The following is an 18257-nucleotide window of genomic DNA, read 5'->3' on the forward strand; positions in this document are numbered from 1 at the left end:
GTTCTTACACTGACTAGAATATCAATTCCTGTGCCAGAGGAATTAACTTTTAGGTCTTAACTGTTTTGGTTGTTTTGTAGATTGGCAAATTTTTGTTGGGGATTTTTATGTAATTCTGTGGCTAAAAATTCTTTGGATCACAGAAGAAAAAAAATTCATCTCTTTGTTTTCTTTTACTTTTTGGCCTTTGAATTTTTCATCCAAGTATATAGGGTGAATAAAATTCCTGGAGAATGAGGTCTTTCTTATATGAGATTCAAATCTCCCTCATATAATATTTACATATTTCCCATATGTTAATAATATCATGTTCTATACAAATATGATCTTTAAGAAGTGGTTTTTTTTCCCCACTTCTAAGTTCCTATTCGTAGGACTGTTTTTCATTTTTGTGTAAAAATGATTCCTCTATATTATCCAATCTGGACTAAGGTCTTATGATTTATTTACTTTTGCTGATATTTTATACTGGAAAAAAGTAGGGGTAAGTATTGAGGTCATGTGGTATTTTCTCCCATAAGGATGCCATATGTATAGGTAGATATAGTATATACAGAGCATTTTCATGTACATAAATTCATTTGTGCTATAAGCTACTTTTGTTCATGAATTTTTAGTCTAAACTGAGTGTACTTCTCCTCCACTTGGAGGATAGAAATAGTGAGTTTTCAGACCAAATACTTTCTTACGTAATTTTAATCTCAGTTTTCCTCCTGGGACCTTATGCATAATAACAAGTGGTCCTGGCTGGAGGTACAGGGTAAGAAAGTTGAGGGAAGGAGAAGGAACAAGGTCTACATTTAAGAAACATTTTAGTACATTCATGTTTTTCTGAAATGTGAAGTAATCCTTTTATTCCCACTGCCAGTTTTGTAAAGCCTGAAAGCAGAGGATATACTAAGATATGTTGGATACTTACATATTTTTTTCTTCCCAAGAGATCAAAGTCCTTTCCTTTATATTGTGACTTAGACAGTAACATGTGCTATCTCACTTTTTCAGCCAAGGGAAATGAGAAGAAAAAAAAAAAAAAGAGTAAAATGGCCTGTTTAGTAAAATGGCCTATTTCACTTCACACACTTAGGAAACATTCTGGTCTTGAGCCTGTGTTCTTAGGCTCTAATGGTTAGTTTTGCCAGCTGCATAGTGTCTGTGGCTGGCAACTTCATTTGCAGGACCCACTGCAAAATTAAACTGTGAGGCTCTTTGATAAAACATTACTAAGTATTTCAAGATGGTGACTACAGAGCATTGAACCAGCCACGGGACCTTTCTAAGAGAAGGTTCCTTGAGACTGCAAAAGTCACACACCTGTGATGCTGGCCCTGTGTTGCCTAGTCTCATGTCTTGGACAACACCATCAGCAAGAACAAGACAAAGTATGTGCTACAGTCAAGTTGCAGGATGCGAATACACTCAGGCATCAGTTGCAAGTGCCCAGGAGAGAATGCAGAGGCAAGAAGCTGGCTAGACCAGACCAAGTAGGGATGGGAATAAAAGCTCTGGTTTGATACATACTCAGGTGCTTGGGGTTTCCCTGATGTGTGCTGGAAGTGGAGGCAAGCACTCCACTTCTACATGCTGCTACTAAGTAGGTTGATAACTTGACTCTCTTGATAATTTGTCTGCTTAGATAAGAATTGGCTTAGGGTAAGGACAGGGCTGAAATCTTGGGTCAAACTTAGCAGTACTCAAGGGTAAAGAGGGATGATGTAAGTTGCAGACTGATTTCATGCTATTTCTTGTATACATGGTTTACTTTATTTACTAAATATCATTTCCTAACATCTAGGCATCTTTTTTGAAGTTGGATTATGAGTTCCAGTTCCCTTCTGTGTTTGTTAGAACCAGATGATGACTCAATCATGTGTTTCAACAACAACCAAAACAAAAAGTTGTTTGTACACTTCTGGTCATTCAGTAATTCATTCCATGAATAGATATTGAATGCTTGCTATAGATTGTATGCACTGTTCTAGTCACCAGCAATGCAGCTGAGGTACAGGACACATCCTTGACCTTAAGTAGTGTGCATTCTAGTGGATTCCACACAATCCAGTGAATTCCAGTGGGTTTTGAAGTGATGAATTAGGGTGTATTTTCTTAAGCTCTTTTTTTTTTTTTTGTACTTGAAGCAGAGTAAAAAGAAGTGTCTGAAACAGGTTGTTCTATTTTTTCTGTAAAGACAAGAAACATTTTGTGTTATAGAATACTAGGAAAAAAGTAGGTTCTTTATGGGACAAGGATTTTTTTTTCTCCACTGTAAAAAAGGTTTAAAATCACAAGCATAAAGGTTACGTAAGTGACACTGCATTTGTTAGACATTTTTAACATGCAGTTAAAGTAGGAATGATTTTGTGTTTCTCCTTTCTGCAGTGTGGCATTTTGTAATATTTAATTTTTGCCATAAAATATTTTTATGATTTCTATGTTGTAACCTAGTGGGATTTATTCTGTGTATTGTATTATTTTCTGTGACTTTGTCATATAAAAAAATGGTAGTATGTCTATAATGCCTCTTAAGGAAAAAAAGGACAAAAAGAAAGAAACCTATTTTTTGAAACTCTGTTGAGTTTTGAAAGCACATCTTGAAATCCTTATGAGTACAAAAATAATAGCATCCACAACCACGTATTTGATACACCGTAAAATCCATGATTTCTCATGATAAAAGAACACTAGACATTCCAAAGATATTTCAAAATCTGTCCTTTGGAACATAATAAAACTAAAAAAAAAATGAGTAATAAGTATTCCTATTCCTACACGGTCTGTGTGCTTCCTCCCCTTACCGCCTGCTCTGTCACTGCCTTAAGTTGGCAAGACTCTTTGTTTACCATTCATGGACATCTTTTTCCCTTCCCCGTTTTTCCTTTCAAATTATTTATCATTTAATATGAAAGATACAATAAAACATACAAGAATATTTTCTTTTTATTTTAACTTCTATGCACTTGTTATATTCAAACAAATTATGGGATTATTTGCTCTTAAAATCAATTCACTAGAAATTCATTGAAGATTTACTGTCTGCCAGAAACTTGCTAGAGAGAGGACAGGGTTTGGCAGTGAGTATGGACATATGGGTGGATATGTAAATGCATAAGACATGATCCCCTCTACTAATCTGGGAGCAAACCATGTGCATTTGTTCATACTATCCCTCTTACTGGAATGCCATTCTCCTGTTGTTAAACCATTAACATCTTCACATTTTTCAGTTGCTTCCTTCATGAATCCCTTTCCAAATTTCATAATCAAAGTTCACCATCCCTATATACTCTCAAGGGTCACCCTACTAATCTCCAATATGTGCTCACTTTGCTTTTTTGTTGTTACTGCTTTCATGTCTGATCATAGCTACTCAATTTAAGTTAATTAAAATGAAATAATGTGACAAATTCAGGTATTTGCCTGCACCAGTAAATTTTTGTTCAATATATACGTTGGTCTTTAATTTCATAGGTCTTTGTTCATAGGAAGAATGGAAGGGTGAGAGGGTTGGCCTTGTACAGGGGAGGGAGCATGGCCTTTGTTTGGACTTGGCCACTGGCTGACAGTGTGGTCTTAGGCAGATAACAGCTCAAAATGTGTTCACTTATTCTAAGATGGGGCCACTGATCTTTACCACATAAATTTGTTATAAAAAAAAATAGGCAGTGAGGCATGAAGCACCTGTCTGGTATGCCCAGCACTTACCCTGTAAATACGGAGTTCGGAATGTTCCAGCATCCTTCCATATGAACCCATCAGTATCTTTTACTACCTTATTTAGCCAAATCTAACCTGAGATTCTGTGCTTGTGGGTTTTTTTTTAATGAATGATGTTTTTTGTTACCATTGTCTCTCTATAGATCTTTTCTCTCTTATCCATGACTATTTGTTAGCAACAATTACAAACCGAGACAAAGAAAACATTTTAATGGGGTTTTAAGACAGAGGTAATATGCCATTTAGCTTGAGTGTAGCTTAAAAGTAACATACAGCTTTCAAAGTAAAAAGGGATTTTACCATATTACATAGCCCTTGAAATACCAGGAATGGCAGTGTTTTGTTTGACTGAGCTGGCCCAAAGATTTGTACTGCATAGTAATGTTTGTCATTTTAAGGACCTCAGCACATGGGTCTTGCCCACCTGAACACTGTTAAGACTTAGGAGGAGTAAATAATGTTCCTTTTCCTGGTGTGTTAAACAGCCCCATCCAATACACACACACACACACACACACACACACACACACACACACACACGATCTGACTTTATTTCCAGGCGTTTGTTCATTTTGAACCTTCTTCCTTGATGTCTACTTCTTTAATCAACTGATTTGCTTTATATGATATAGGTTTGTAGAAGGAAGGAGATGATGTTTCTGAATCCCATGCTTAGACTGCCATTTGGTTAATTTCTTACCCAAACAAAGCCTTAAGTTTCTCATCTGTGTAATGGGAAATCAAAACACTTATGCTGTATGATTATTTTGTTTTCAAGTTTAAGTGAGAAATAGATGTTTAAAAAATTCTTGACATACTTTCTTAATAAATATTAATCTTCCTCTTCCTTACCTTTTCACAGGTATGTTATAAGGATCCAATGAATTAACATTCTGTATAGTGACAGGTGGAGAGTTTAGAATTTCAGTCAGAAATGGGTTCAGATATTGGCACTGCCCCTTACCAGCTATGTGACCCTGGGGTGTTATTTAATATCTATCAAAATAGTTTCTTAATTTGTAAATGGGAATAATAATTACTTGCAGTTGTTGCATATATATGTGAAATGCATATGAATTGCTTTGGGGCCTGATGTCTACCAAACGTTACTAAGGTGTATTAAAATACTTTATTCCAGTTATTCGTGGTCTCAATTCCATTCAGCTTCTCCCAAGATGTCTTCTAACTAGATTTTATTTGTTTAGAGGTTCAGGGGCCAGATTTGACTCCTTACTGAACTTTGTAGAACCACCTAGAATAGTACCAAGTGCATTATGCCAATGGTTGTTCAGTTTGAGGCTAGTAGAATAAATGTCTGAGATTTTTGACCTACCTACCTGATAACCACCACCCTTGGGATGGTCATTAGGAGCAACAGGTTTGGGTAATGGCCGCTGAATCAAATTCATAGGTTTTCTAACTATAATGCCACAATGATTGTTTTATATGACTAGAATTCTATGAAGGGTTCTGTATTTGGTTCACATTTCTGTAATAATAATTAATTCTTCTGTACCTAGGCCATATCTACTACATTACTTTAAAAGATGGGTGTGTGGCCTGCCATTGATGTTACATAATACATCTTGCTCCTTAATGATATACTATAACATATACTATATGCTCTTTAATGACTTCATTATGATTAGTTATAAGGAATAAAGTAATGTAAAAAGAAGGGATAAAAGGAATGAACATGAGCAAAAGGAAAACGATCAGGTTGAGTAGATGTTGAATTCCATAAAAGACTGCCTTGGCCCTTTCTAACTTTCCTATATTGGATCTATTTAGTCTTATTATTCGTGTTATAGTTTTTGTTGTTCCAAAATATTATCTTTGTAAAATCACCTATAAAATCACTATAGCTGTGATGTTCTTAAAATATACATTTTTTTAAATGTATTAATTATTTGGTAACTTAAAGAGTAATTTAAAAATATATTCTTGGCTAACTAGGAAAAATAATTTTGGACACCAAAATTTTAATGGCCTTAAAATAGAACTAAAACACACTGACAAATTTCCAGTGCTTTTCAAAATCTTAATTTTTTCCTTCAAGATTTGCTTATGCAGTAGTGATCTTTTTGATGTTTTATATAATCTATCCATTGATGCACTATTCCCATGAAGTAGGTCTTGACTTTTTTTTTTAATTTATTAAAAATTTATTTAAAAAAATTTTATTATGTTTTTATACAAACATAGAAAGTTGAATGGTTTGTCTTAGAATGTCAGAAAATATACAACAATCAGAATTGATTTTAGGGGTTAGGCCCTCCTTCCTGATTACTTATTTTGAGTCTTTTATATGGTCTTCTTTATGGAGAAATTTTGAAAAGTAAACATGGGTAGGGTCTAATTGCTGTATATTAATTTGCAGACCAAACGAGATGCCAACTTCTAGTTCTTGTTATTGTGTTTGTTTAATATTTCTCTGTAAATCACCAAGGTCTGATTTATCCAGTCTCAGCCAAATCAAATATGATCCTTACACTTTCCCATTTGTGTTTGAAGATATAGCAAAAGTACTCATCATTATAGTATTTATTGAAGTGAAAACTTGTATATGGTTGTACAAATGCCTAATAGAGTTGAAATAAAGGCTGTGAAATTCCAGAGTAGTTGGAAATATTGATGTATTCTTCCCAACCATGTCTTTGTGGCCTTTGTTTAAGGGCTAAAAATCTTGGTTTAGTCCCATAGTAAAGAATTAATTAAAAGTTTTAGGATTTCTCAATTGCTCCTAAGTAAGATATATGAAAAGCACTTTCCAGATAAATGCTATGGAAAGTTAACAAGAAAAAGAGGCTATTTTCTCATACTATGTCCCCTGATTTCCATTTCATTTTCACCTTCTTTTTTTTTTTTTAATTTAATTTCAGAGGGCTGCTGAAGTATCAAACTAATTTAGATACCCACCCTCCTGGCTGCATCAATCTTAATGGAACCCACTACCAGAATATTCATTTACAAGATTATCTCTCAGAACATTTTCGTGAATCTTTTCCTGAAGGATTTGCAAAGCCAGATGAACTTACCCAAAAGAGATTTGTGAAGATTTGTATGGAAGAGCCCAGGTTCCAAGCTAATTTTCCACAGGTCAGATTGATTTTGTATCTTTGATGGTCTCTGCAAAGTCCATATTTCCATAATTATTGACCAACATTACATTTAAACATGTTTTTGGAGGTATATAAAACAATTGTTCTTGTAGAAAAGAACATTCTAGGATGTTTCAGCAGCAAGAGAGCACCTGTTTTTCCATTATAGGTAGCTGGTGTTCAAGGAGAAAACCCTATGATATTATAGACTATGGAAAATTCCTGCTTAACTGACCATGTAATCTTTGCATACTGTGGCACTGGTGCTTGCCCTATCCGTTGAGAAAAGTAGGCTGAATAATAAAAACAATAGTGAAAGAACTAACACTAATAGTAATTATTATTATGGTATAGAATAATGTTACGGTACGATATTATGTATAATACTATAAATAATAAATTGTAAAGTCAATTTGTTGAATGCTTAGTATCATCTGTTATGTATTGTGCTAAAATGTACTGTATGCATAATTTCTTTTAATGTTCACAATAGCTCTTTGAAGCCATTACTATCATCCTTAATTTTCTGATGATAAAATTGTGGCTTAAATACATAAAATACCTTCAGCAAACTCTGCAACCTACTACATGACAGAAGTAGAGTAGAAAACCAGGTCTTTAACTAAAAAGTTTACTCTTAGAAAATATTCTTACCCAAATACCCAGTGAGTAGTTCAGCAAGGGCCCTGATCTTCCCATGTGGCTATGGGAGCTGTCCACATGGGAATTAACACCCTGTACTCTTTGCCTATAGCAGGTGGAAGTATGGTACAGTATGTCAAATGTCTGTTTTCAGAAGAGAAAAAGGAGTCGAAAAGTAGAGTGAATTTGTAGATGACTTTGGAATAAGTATATTAGTCTTGTGTTTATTGTCAGTAACAATCCTCTAGATTTCTAATAGACTTTGCAGTTTTCAGAATTTTCCGGGCTTCACACAGTGCTATATGTTAGGCAGGGCAGGTATTGTGACTCCCATTTTACTTACATGGCACTTGATGCTCAAAGGGTAAGTGACCATCTCAGAGTTGCCAGCCTGCTGCATTGCAGAGCTTGTCTTGTGATGTCTGCTACTCACACAGTAGCAAACAAAATATTAGGAAGAGGCATGATCTGTCTGCAAGGAAGGAGGAAGGTCTGAAATAGCTATGTAAGTAAGATTTAAAAAAGTAACCATTAAAATAAGTTTGGATCAGAGGTCTCCAAGTGATGAGGGAAATAAAGTGTGCAGTTCTAGAGGAAGGGTTGACCACACAGGCTTCCGTACTTCTGAGAACATGCAGCTAGTTATCCTGGGATCTGGGATATCTATACAGCACACATGTGAAATTGTCACACTGCCCAAATTCTATATGTTATCTTCTGCTCCTACTACTTTTATTATGTAAAAGTTGTAAGCAGCATGCGTAGTATGTCCTATATTTTAAAATCTGTGCATAAACATATTTTGCATTGTATAAACGTGGAACAGATAGTAGCTGTACTTATCGTGAACATAGTATAATGTGTAAACTTGCCATATCACTAAGTTGTATACCTGAAACTAATGTAACATTGTGTGTCAACTACACTCAAATAAAAAATAAATAGATAAAAGTATTTAAAAAATACTCTAAATAAACTTACCTGACATTCTGAAGAATTCCAATTGCTCCTGCAAACTAAAACATTTTAATACCTTAAAAATAGAAAGAAAAATACATATATATCCAGGATTTTCTTTTTTTTTAACAGATATTGGAGTGGTACAATTTTTTCTGAAATCATCTTCAAATTGATTTGAACATTTAATTTCCCTTCTCTCTTTAGATAAAATACTGTATATGCATGCATTATGTGTTTATGGTATACATAGAGGGACATATGAAACAATGTATGCATACCTGTTAATATGGCACATCGGTTCCCCTTTTATTTTTCATTATTTATTTATTTTTAAAGTTTATTTATTTGAGAGAGAGAGAGAGAGAGAGAGTGGAAGAGGGGAAGAGAAAGGGAGAGAGAGAGGATACCAAGTAGGCTTCGCACTGTCAGCATGGAGCCCACTGTGGCACTTGAATTCACGAACTGTGAGATCATGACCTGAGCCGAAATCAAGAGTCAGATGTGTAACTGACCGAGTCACCCAGGTGCTCCTCCCTTTTGATTTCATACTTTAGTCTTGTGTGAATAAGTTGCAGTGAGCATCTTATTTTTCATTCATTTTTCTTTACATTTTATTATTCAAAATATAGATTAAAATTTCATTACTGTAATGTATGACATAAACAATTGAGCAGGAGATAAGGATTCCTACGATACAAGTATTTCTTAAAGTATATTTCAAAAATTCTCCACTAGACTTGGCTTTGGATTTCTGGACCTTTGTGCCTGTATTGTGCTGAAAGACTTTACAGGTGTATCCGGAGCAATAAGCCAGTCACCATCATCTCGGTCATACGTCATCCCTCAGATGTCATGGAAATCCAAATGGTCAAAGAAAATTTTAAAGCGAGACCTGGCCAGGTGAGTCAGTGTTTAGTAACTTTTAAATTCCCTTTATCTTCATATAAGTTTTGAAAATCAGCATTCATGCCATCATTGGAATGCTTGAACTTCTCTTTTGGTCACTTAGAAACTATGTTTGTTGTTTTTTAGTATATTATTCTACATTGTCCCAGTGTGTCTGCGTTAGAAAACCATCCATTTACCCTCACAATGGTAAGAAACTTGTTTTTGATTTTAAGAATTTTTTTAGAGTGAAATGTGTGTTTCTTTTGTGTGTGTATATTCCACGTCATTCTAAAAATCATGCAAGGCTATCACAATATCCTACATGTCTAACTAAGCCTTTTTTTTAATCCAAAAAATATTATCTGTTCAGAAACTTTGTAGCTATTTATTATTTTCTGAGAGTTTACAATCCAGGAAGCAATACATTTAAATGTATTAAAGCTTATTGATTCAAAATACAGAAAATTTCCTGGCTATTTACATTTTTCCCATTATGAACTGTGTATCCAAATATAATATGTATAGTTTTCTTTAGAGAGGTTGAATTTAATGATAAAGAGGGTACTCCGAGTTGAGTGGAAGCCTAAGAAAATCCAAGCAGTGTTTAGAAAAGAAAAAGTCCAGTGTAATTGGAGCCCAGGCTGTGTGTTGGGAGGGAAAGGAAAACCAAGTTAGAGAAATATAATGGAATAAATAATGGGTAGGGGGAAGATCTGGCTAAGTAATGACTTCATCAGATATTTTTAGCCTGTCAGCACATTGTTTAACATTCTTTTCTGCATTATAAATATAACATGAGTCTATTATCAAAAAGTAAACAATTCACAAATAGATGAGATAAAATGGGAACTTTTCCTCATTCCCCCCACTTTTCAATCCTTTCTTCCAGAATTTGGCATATATTCTTACAGACATTTTCCTGTAGAGTTAGGCATATATAGATGTTTGATATCTGTGTGCTAGATCATTTGTTTTATAATTTGCTCTTTTCACTCAGCAATATAACATGGCTGGAGAGCCTGGGTGGCTCAGTTTGTTAAGTGTCCAAGTATTGATTTCAGATCAGGTCATGATCTTACAGTTTATGGGATCTAGCCCCCCACTGGGCTCTGTGCTGACAGTGCAGAGCCTTCTTGGGATCCTCTCTCTCTCTCTCTCTCTCTGCCCCTCCCTCTCTCTCTCTTTCTGAAAATAAATAAACACAACAAAAGAAAACACAATATATCATGGACAGCTTTCCATGTTACTATATTTGTGTATGTCACATTGTTTTTAATGACTGCATAATATTTCACAGTAGGAAAGTACTGTAATTAATTATTTCCAATTGATGATGGAAATTGAGATTTTTTTTTCAATTTCTAGCAAAAGTAACTAAGAACAGGACCCACATGTTTAAATATATGCTTAAGATATGCAAATAAAATTGAACAGATGTGGGGGGGTGGGCAGCAAAATCACTGGTGCCTAAGTGCTGGGATGCAGGGGTAGGGTTGTACTGGGAATGGCAACCACTTTCAAATTTGATGTGTTATTTAAAAACATTTTTTTTTAATTTTTTTAATGTGTATTTATTTTGGAGAAAGAGACAGAGCCCGACAGAGCAGGGGAGGGGCAGAGAGAGAGGGAGATACAGAATCGGAAGCAGGCTCCAGGCTCCAAGCTGACAGCACAGAGCCCGACATGGGGCTTGAACTCATGAACTGTGAGTGAGATCGTGACCTGAGCCAAAGTCAGATGCCCAACCGACTGAGCCACCCAGGGGCCCCTAAAAATTTTTTTTTAACGTATATTTATTTATTTTGAGAGAGAGAGAGAGAGAGAGAGAGGAAGAGCAGAGGAGGGGCAGAGAGAAAGGGAGAGAAAGAGAGAATCCCAAGCAGGCTTCCTACTGTCAGCGCAGAGCCCCATACGGGATTCAGACTCACTAACCATGAGATCATGATCTAAGCTGAAATCAAGAGTCTGACGCTTAACTGACTGAACCACCTAGGCACCCCTCAAATTTGATGTGTTATGTTGAAAACTTGGAAACCTTGGCCAAGTTATTCATTTTTCTGTGCATTTATTCCACTAGAGTAATATTGCCATATAAACACATTGTCTATTCCTAGGTATGTTGTGTGTTTAAATGATCTCCTACAAGTAAAGTATGTAGAACAAAGCCTGGAACATGGAAAGTGTCAGGTACATGTAAACGTATGCTAGCAATTATTATGATTTGTATTTTCATTGTGAGTTTGTCCCTTGAGAACATATCCTTGTAAAGACAGCGAGGCCAGAAAAATCTATATTTAAAGGATAAAGGAAGCAGAAAGGAAGTGTCAAATGGTTAGAGAAAACACAGACATTTGCTCAATAGTATTTAATTGCTTCAAATTTCTCATTCTGTTTGTACATAGCAAACTTATTTATTAATGATTAAGGAAAGGTAGCTTGGGATCTAGTCCAGTGATTGACAATATCCCGTTTTATCAAGAAAGATGGGAATGCTGGCCTACTTTGTGGCAGACATTAATTTACAGTTGTTTATTCAGTCTGGTGACACCCTTTCATCTGGTGCCATGTGGGCAGCTGGATAGAGTGAGAAGGGAAATATGTTGTTATGAAGACCAGTGCAAACTTAGTTGTCCTCATGGGATTCAAAACCAGGACCACAGAGTCTAGGACCCAGCTGTTACCGGGAGCCACGGAGCCACATCATGGCCTTCACTCCTTTAGGATATGTATACCCTACAATGGGGTTAAATATTGCCCTTGTTCCATGAGACAGTAGGATGCTTGGCTAGTAAATGTGATGAAAAGACCTTCCTGTATGATGGTTTGGCTGAATCATGAAGCCATTTTCACACAATTGCATCCACCACACCGTGTTTAGTTCTGATAGTTGTACGATTTATTTCCATGTCTCTGATTTCATACATCCCATAAACATGAAATTGGTAACAGTAATGAGAAAGGGAAGAATGGAAAAGGGAGAAAGTGCACACAAATGTTTGTCTCTATGTAAGTAGTTTAAAAAGTTTGGTCTACTCTTGGGGTCATACAAAATTTACTTCCGAAGTTAATCTTGTGTTTGACTCTCTTTTTTTCCCAGCTTTATTGATGTGTAATTGAAAAATGAGAAATTGAGTATATTTAAGGTATACAACATGAGGCTTTATTTTGAAAATAGTTTCTTCACCATAGCATTAAATAGAGAATATGGAATGAGAAAGGAAGATGGTTGCTGAATGTTAAATACAGAGAAGAGGGGTTTTTTACTTTTTTACAAAAATATTTCCCAACATACATAAAAGTAGAGAGAATGGTATAATAGACCTCCATGTTCTCATCATCCAGCTTAGATAAAAACAGAAAAGATAGTTTACATTGTATCACTGAAAATGTTTATGCTCTCTCAAAACAGAAAAGCCAAGAATTTTTCTCCTATGCTACATGCCTAGTAGAAGCTTCTAGATCTACTCTCTTTTGGTTGTCCTAGGACCATTTCACAGGGCAAAAGGAGAAATTTAAAAGAGTGGCATGTAGGACATAAGGGCTTTTGGCAAGTGCCTCCAGTGGCCTCATCTGTTTCCCAAACAGGTGCTGGGGAAAAAACTGTGATAGCCGTGGAGCTGGCTGCGGGCACAGGTAGTGATAGGAAAAATCTGTTATAAGATGGCCGACAGAACTGATAGGGAAATCCCTCCAGGTTCTTCTGCCTACCCCGCTTGCCACGTGTGCCAAGTTACTACTAATGTGGAATGCAGAAGTAACAGACGGTAAATGGTTCCCTCTGCTTACGCTCTGGGCTCAGACCTCTGGAGAGTGATCTCTGAGCCTGCAGGTGTGAAATAAACCTCCTGCCTTCCAAGATCTCCGAGTGCCAGAGTGCCACTTGGTTCTTCCTCCGGGTAATCCAGACCAGGTTCTGTAACAGTAGGAGGGAAGGAAGAGGGGGCCAGGCGAAAGGCAGAAGAACTGAAAGTAGGAGAGAGAGTTGAGAAAGGGATTATATGTGATGAGAAAGGGTAGTGGGTATTCACACAAAGAACATGAAGTTGATGATTCAACCCCAGCTCTGTTGCTTATGAGTTCTGTGCTGGGAGTGTATCTCTGATGGGGGTCAGTACTTGGTAACTATACTATTATTTTTTTTTCATAATCTCAAAATGTTTCCTTTTAATTTGGATTATTGCCTTCACTTTTGCAATTATGGTATATTGTTTTTTCTTTTTGTTGTTGTTGAGGAGCAGGGATAGGACATCAACATGTGGTTTTTCAATCTGAAAATGAGAAATTTGGGGGATATGACAGTCGTCTCAGCTTTTGAAAATCTGTCATGTAGGTGAAGAATTAGATGTTTTTCCTCTGGGATCCTAAGGTGTACAAATAGCTAAAAAGTTTTAGAGAAATAAATTTTGATTCAATATGATAAAAACATTTCTAACAGTGAGACACCAGTCCAGAACCTTAGAAAGCTGTCTCCCCAGGATGTTTAGAAGGATGTTTGTGCTAGATCAGGACTTTTCAACCTCAGCATTATTGACATTTTGGGTTAGATAATTCTTTGATGTGGCATGTTGTCCTGCACATTATAAGATGTTTACCAACATCCTTAGCCTCTGCCAACTAGAATGTACTTATGGCAAAGGTGCTTGGAGGAGATACACTAAAGACAAAGGGAAACAATCCATGGAAAACATCTGGTCAGAAACAATAAGTCCTTTTTCACCTCCCATCCCCCACTCCCTGGGCTCACAGTGGAAAAATTCCTTGTTCCTAATTTCTGTGCTTATCTGACAAATCCTATCAGTATTTCTCAGGTTTGACTAGCAACCCATACATTGAAATAGGTCTTTGTTTTGCAAGTTTAGGTTTTGTATTCAAATTTGTTCTTATTTTAAGTATATATATATATATATATATATATATATATATATATTTGTATCTCTATCTCATAGTTTAAATTGTAACAATGGTTGGCTTCCAAAAAAAATTAAGGCAAAGGAAATTCTTTTCATCGGACCATCTGTGTATCGTGTACTTGTGTAGGCTTAGGAAATGGTTTGTAGCCTTCCCAGATTTTGGGGGGTTACTGGCGGACTCAACTCCTACTATCCCCCAAGGGAGTTTCTATTTTCATAAGAGGGAAAAGAGGCAAATCTTGCTGCTGCCTAGAAATGAATTTGAGTAAAACAAACATTTCTAAGCTAAATTTTATGTCATGCCATTATGTTAATTTATTGTCTTTTCCTGCCATTTCTTGTTTTTGTCCAATTACTTCTACTTGGCACTACATGTAAAATGCATGCTTCTCAAATATTTTCACTGGGTATTTCCCTTAAGGGTTCCTTTAAAATAAAGCAAAACAAAGCAATTTCCCACTTGCTGATTCCCACTAAAAAGTATGTAAATTAGGGTTAATAGTCCCTACTAATTAAGTGCCTCAAAGTTCTTTCATAAGCTTTGAAAATATTATATTTTATTTATTTTTAAATTTTTTTGATGTTTATTTTGGGGGGGGGAGTGTGAGTGAGTGGGGGAGGGACAAAGTGGGAGACACAGAATCTGAAGCAGGCTCCAGGCTCTGAGCTGTCAGCACAGAGCCCGATGAAGGGGCTCGAACCCATGAACTGCGAGTTCATGATCTGAGCTGAAGTTGAACACTTAACCGACTGGAGCCACCAGGCTCCCTGAAAATAGTATATTTTTAATTTTTATTATATTCCTATGAAACACGTATTGTTCATCTTGTATGATGTAGAAAATAATGTGCCTTGGATTAAATAACATATCCAAAGTCATACAGCTCTTTTGTGGCACAGGTGAGATTCAAACACAGACCTGCCTGGCAGAAAATCATGTTGCCAGCTAAGCTATTCTATACTCTCTCCTGACTCATCATCCATCGATGTTCAGGGCATTCGTAGTTCTGAGACTCCTATTGCTTTTGGAAATCCTTGTTGCTGGAGAAAAGAGAACTGCCATTAAGAGAGAAATTTACTGAAACTATAAAAATGTTAGATAAATATGCAATTGAAAGTTTTGGATTGTGCATACTACTAAGTTCTTCTGTGTAGTGCAGAGTTGAAGTTCAGATTCCCCTACTAGAAAAGAATCTAATGCCTATTTTCCTATACAGTGCCAATGCACAGAAAAATAAAAACTATAAAATATACAACTATAAATACAATAGTTTGACTTTTATCTCATTTTTTAAAAATGAAGATAAAACTTTTAAAACTGAAAATACAAAAACTGAGTACAAAAGGTAATGTACAGAAGCACTATGTTATGTTTCACAATTTCAAAGTAAACCTAAACTTTGAGTACTGATTTAATTAGGCATGCAGAGGTTGGAGTTTTCATTCTTTAAAGTGCTTCAGCATTTCTTACACTTGACATTGACTTTCTTACACAAGGAACATGTGTTAATCTGGTGGTTGTTCCCAGGAATTCGTGATTATTTTCTTCGAATGCACCTGCATTCTCTCCAGCAGAACCACCAGGCATGTGTTTGCTGACAAGATTGATGGCAATCAGAGGCCATCCTGTAGTGTTAGACCATGGAGTTTGGAACCGTACAGCTTGGATTGGAGGCCTAGATTCCCCCACTTGGTCCTATGACTACTGACATAGTTTGGTTCACTTCTTTATTAAATGTGGCTAAGTTTCGAAGGCTCTCGAGGGAAGATGGCGGCGTAGGAGGACACTGGGCTCACCTACTCCTACTGACCACTTAGATTCCACCCACATCTGCCTAAATAACCCAGAAAACTGCCAGAAGAATAGCAGAATGGACTCTCTGGAACCAAGCGTAGACAAGAGGCCCACGGAAGAGGGTAGGAAGGGCGGAGAGGTGGTGCGTGCTACACGGACTGGCGGGAGGGAGCTGGGGTGGTGGAGGGGCAGCCTGCCGGGCAAGGTAGAGCCCCCAAAGTCTGGCTTGCAAAAGCGGAGGGGCCGGACTCTATGAGTTCAGACAGCCAGTGGGACCTAACATCTGGAATGTTAAAAGTCAACAGCTCTGCTCTCGGAGAGCGGGGAGGGCAAGAGGACACCAGGAAGGAGAGTTGCTCAGCCCCGGAAGACAGAGCTCAGTTCGGTGGGGAACAAAGGCGCTGGGAAGCGCCATCTCCCTCTCCCATCCGCAGCCGAAATTCCAAAGGGAACCAGCTCCTGTCACCGAACTTGCTTGCACCTTGCAAACACCCAATGCTGTGCTTCTGTGGATCCATCCCTCTGAAGGGTCTGCCTCCCTCCTGGTGCTGCAGGGCCCCTCCCGCAGGGGACCACTGACAGCAAAGCAAGCTAAGCCTGCCCCTCCTGCCCCTGTGCACCTTGTGGATCCACCCCGGCTAATATGCCAGATCCCATCAGAGCAGCACCACAAGCCCGGCAGTGTGCAAGTAGCCCAGACAGGGCCACACCACTCCACAGTGAGTCCTGCCTCTGGGAGAGGGGAAGATAAGGTACACACCAGTCTGATTGTGGCCCCAGAGGTGGGCTGGGGGCAGACATTGGGTCTGACTGCAGCCTTGCCCATGAACACAGGTTTCTCCGGACAGCACAGGGGAAGTGCCCTGCAGTTTGGAGCTACCGCAGGGTCTACCCAAAGGGACAAAACAGAAGAATTCTCCTCAAAAGAAACTCCAAGAAGTAGTGACAGCTAACGAATTGATCAAAAAACGATTTAAGCAATAATGGATCAAGAATTTAGAATAATAGTCCCAAAATTAATTGCTGGGCTTGAAAAAAGCATAGAGGACAGCAGAGAATCTATTGCTACAGAGATCAAGGGACTAAGAAATAGTCATGAGGAGTTAAAAAATGCTATAAATGAGGTGCAAAATAAAATGGAGGCGGCCACAGCTCAGATTGAAGAGGCAGAGGAGAGAATAGGTGAATTAGAAGATAAAATTATGGAAAAAGAGGAAGGTAAGAAAAAGAGAGTTAAAAAAATCCAGAGGTATGAAGGGAGAATTAGAGAACTAAGTGATGCAATCAAATGGAACAATATCTATATCATAGGAATTCCAGAAGAGGAAGAGAGAGAGAAAGGGGCTGAAGGTGTACTTGAACAAATCATAGCTGAGAACTTCCCTGATCTGGGGAAGGAAAAAGGCATTGAAATCCAAGAGGCATAGAGAACTTCCTTCAGACATAACTTGAATTGATCTTCTGCACGACATGTCATAGTGAAACTGGCAAAATACAACGGTAAAGAGAAAATTCTGAAAGCAGCTGGGGATAAACAGGCTCTAACTTACAAAGGGAGACCGATAAGACTAGTGATGGATTCATCTACTGAAACTTGGCAGTCCAGAAAGGAATGGCAGGAAATCTTCAGTGTGATGAACAGAAAAAAAGTATGCAGCCAAGAATCCTTTATCCAGCAAGTCTGTCATTAAGAATAGAAGGAGAGATAAAGGTCTTCCCAAAAAAACAAAAACTGAAGGAATTCATCACCACTAAACCAGCTCTACAAGAGATCCTAAGGGGGATTCTGTGAGTGAAATGTTGCAACGACCACAAAGTACCAGAGACATCACTACAAGCATGAAACCTACAGACATCACAATGACTCTAAACCCATATCTTTCTATAATAATACTGAAGGTAAATGCACTAAATGTTCCAACCAAAAGACATAGGGTATCAGAATGGATAAAAAAGCAAGACTCATCTATTTGCTGTCTACAAGAGACTCATTTTAGACCTGAGGACACTTTCAGTTGGAAAGTGAGGGGATAGAGAACTATCATGCTACTGGAAGTCAAAAGAAAGCCGGAGTAGCCATACTTCTATCAGACAAACTAGACTTTAAATTAAAGGCTATAACAAGAGATGAAGAAAGGCATTATATAATAATTACAGGGTCTATCCATCAGGAAGAGCTAACAATTATAAATGTCTATGCACCGAATACAGAAGCCCTGAAATACATAAAACAATGAATCACAAACATCA

At 37.3% G+C, this 18257-nt stretch overlaps 1 protein-coding gene across 4 annotated transcripts in view; it reads left to right on the top strand.

Annotated features, from left to right (window-relative positions):
* NOX4 (NADPH oxidase 4) overlaps positions 1-18257 on the top strand; it is a 167057-nt gene that overhangs the window by 54893 nt on the left and 93907 nt on the right. For all 4 annotated transcript variants that reach the window (XM_047071699.1, XM_047071700.1, XM_047071701.1 and 1 more), the window contains 3 exons: positions 6594-6810; positions 9150-9314; positions 9447-9509. In XM_047071699.1, coding sequence (XP_046927655.1) covers positions 6594-6810; positions 9150-9314; positions 9447-9509 — 445 coding nt within the window. The remainder of the gene's footprint in view (positions 1-6593; positions 6811-9149; positions 9315-9446; positions 9510-18257) is intronic.

The sequence above is a fragment of the Lynx rufus genome, unplaced genomic scaffold (assembly GCF_022079265.1).
Source record: "Lynx rufus isolate CCGP_SWC_20201006 ecotype Redwood Valley unplaced genomic scaffold, mLynRuf1.p SCAF_9, whole genome shotgun sequence".
Classification (NCBI taxonomy): Eukaryota; Metazoa; Chordata; class Mammalia; order Carnivora; family Felidae; genus Lynx; species Lynx rufus.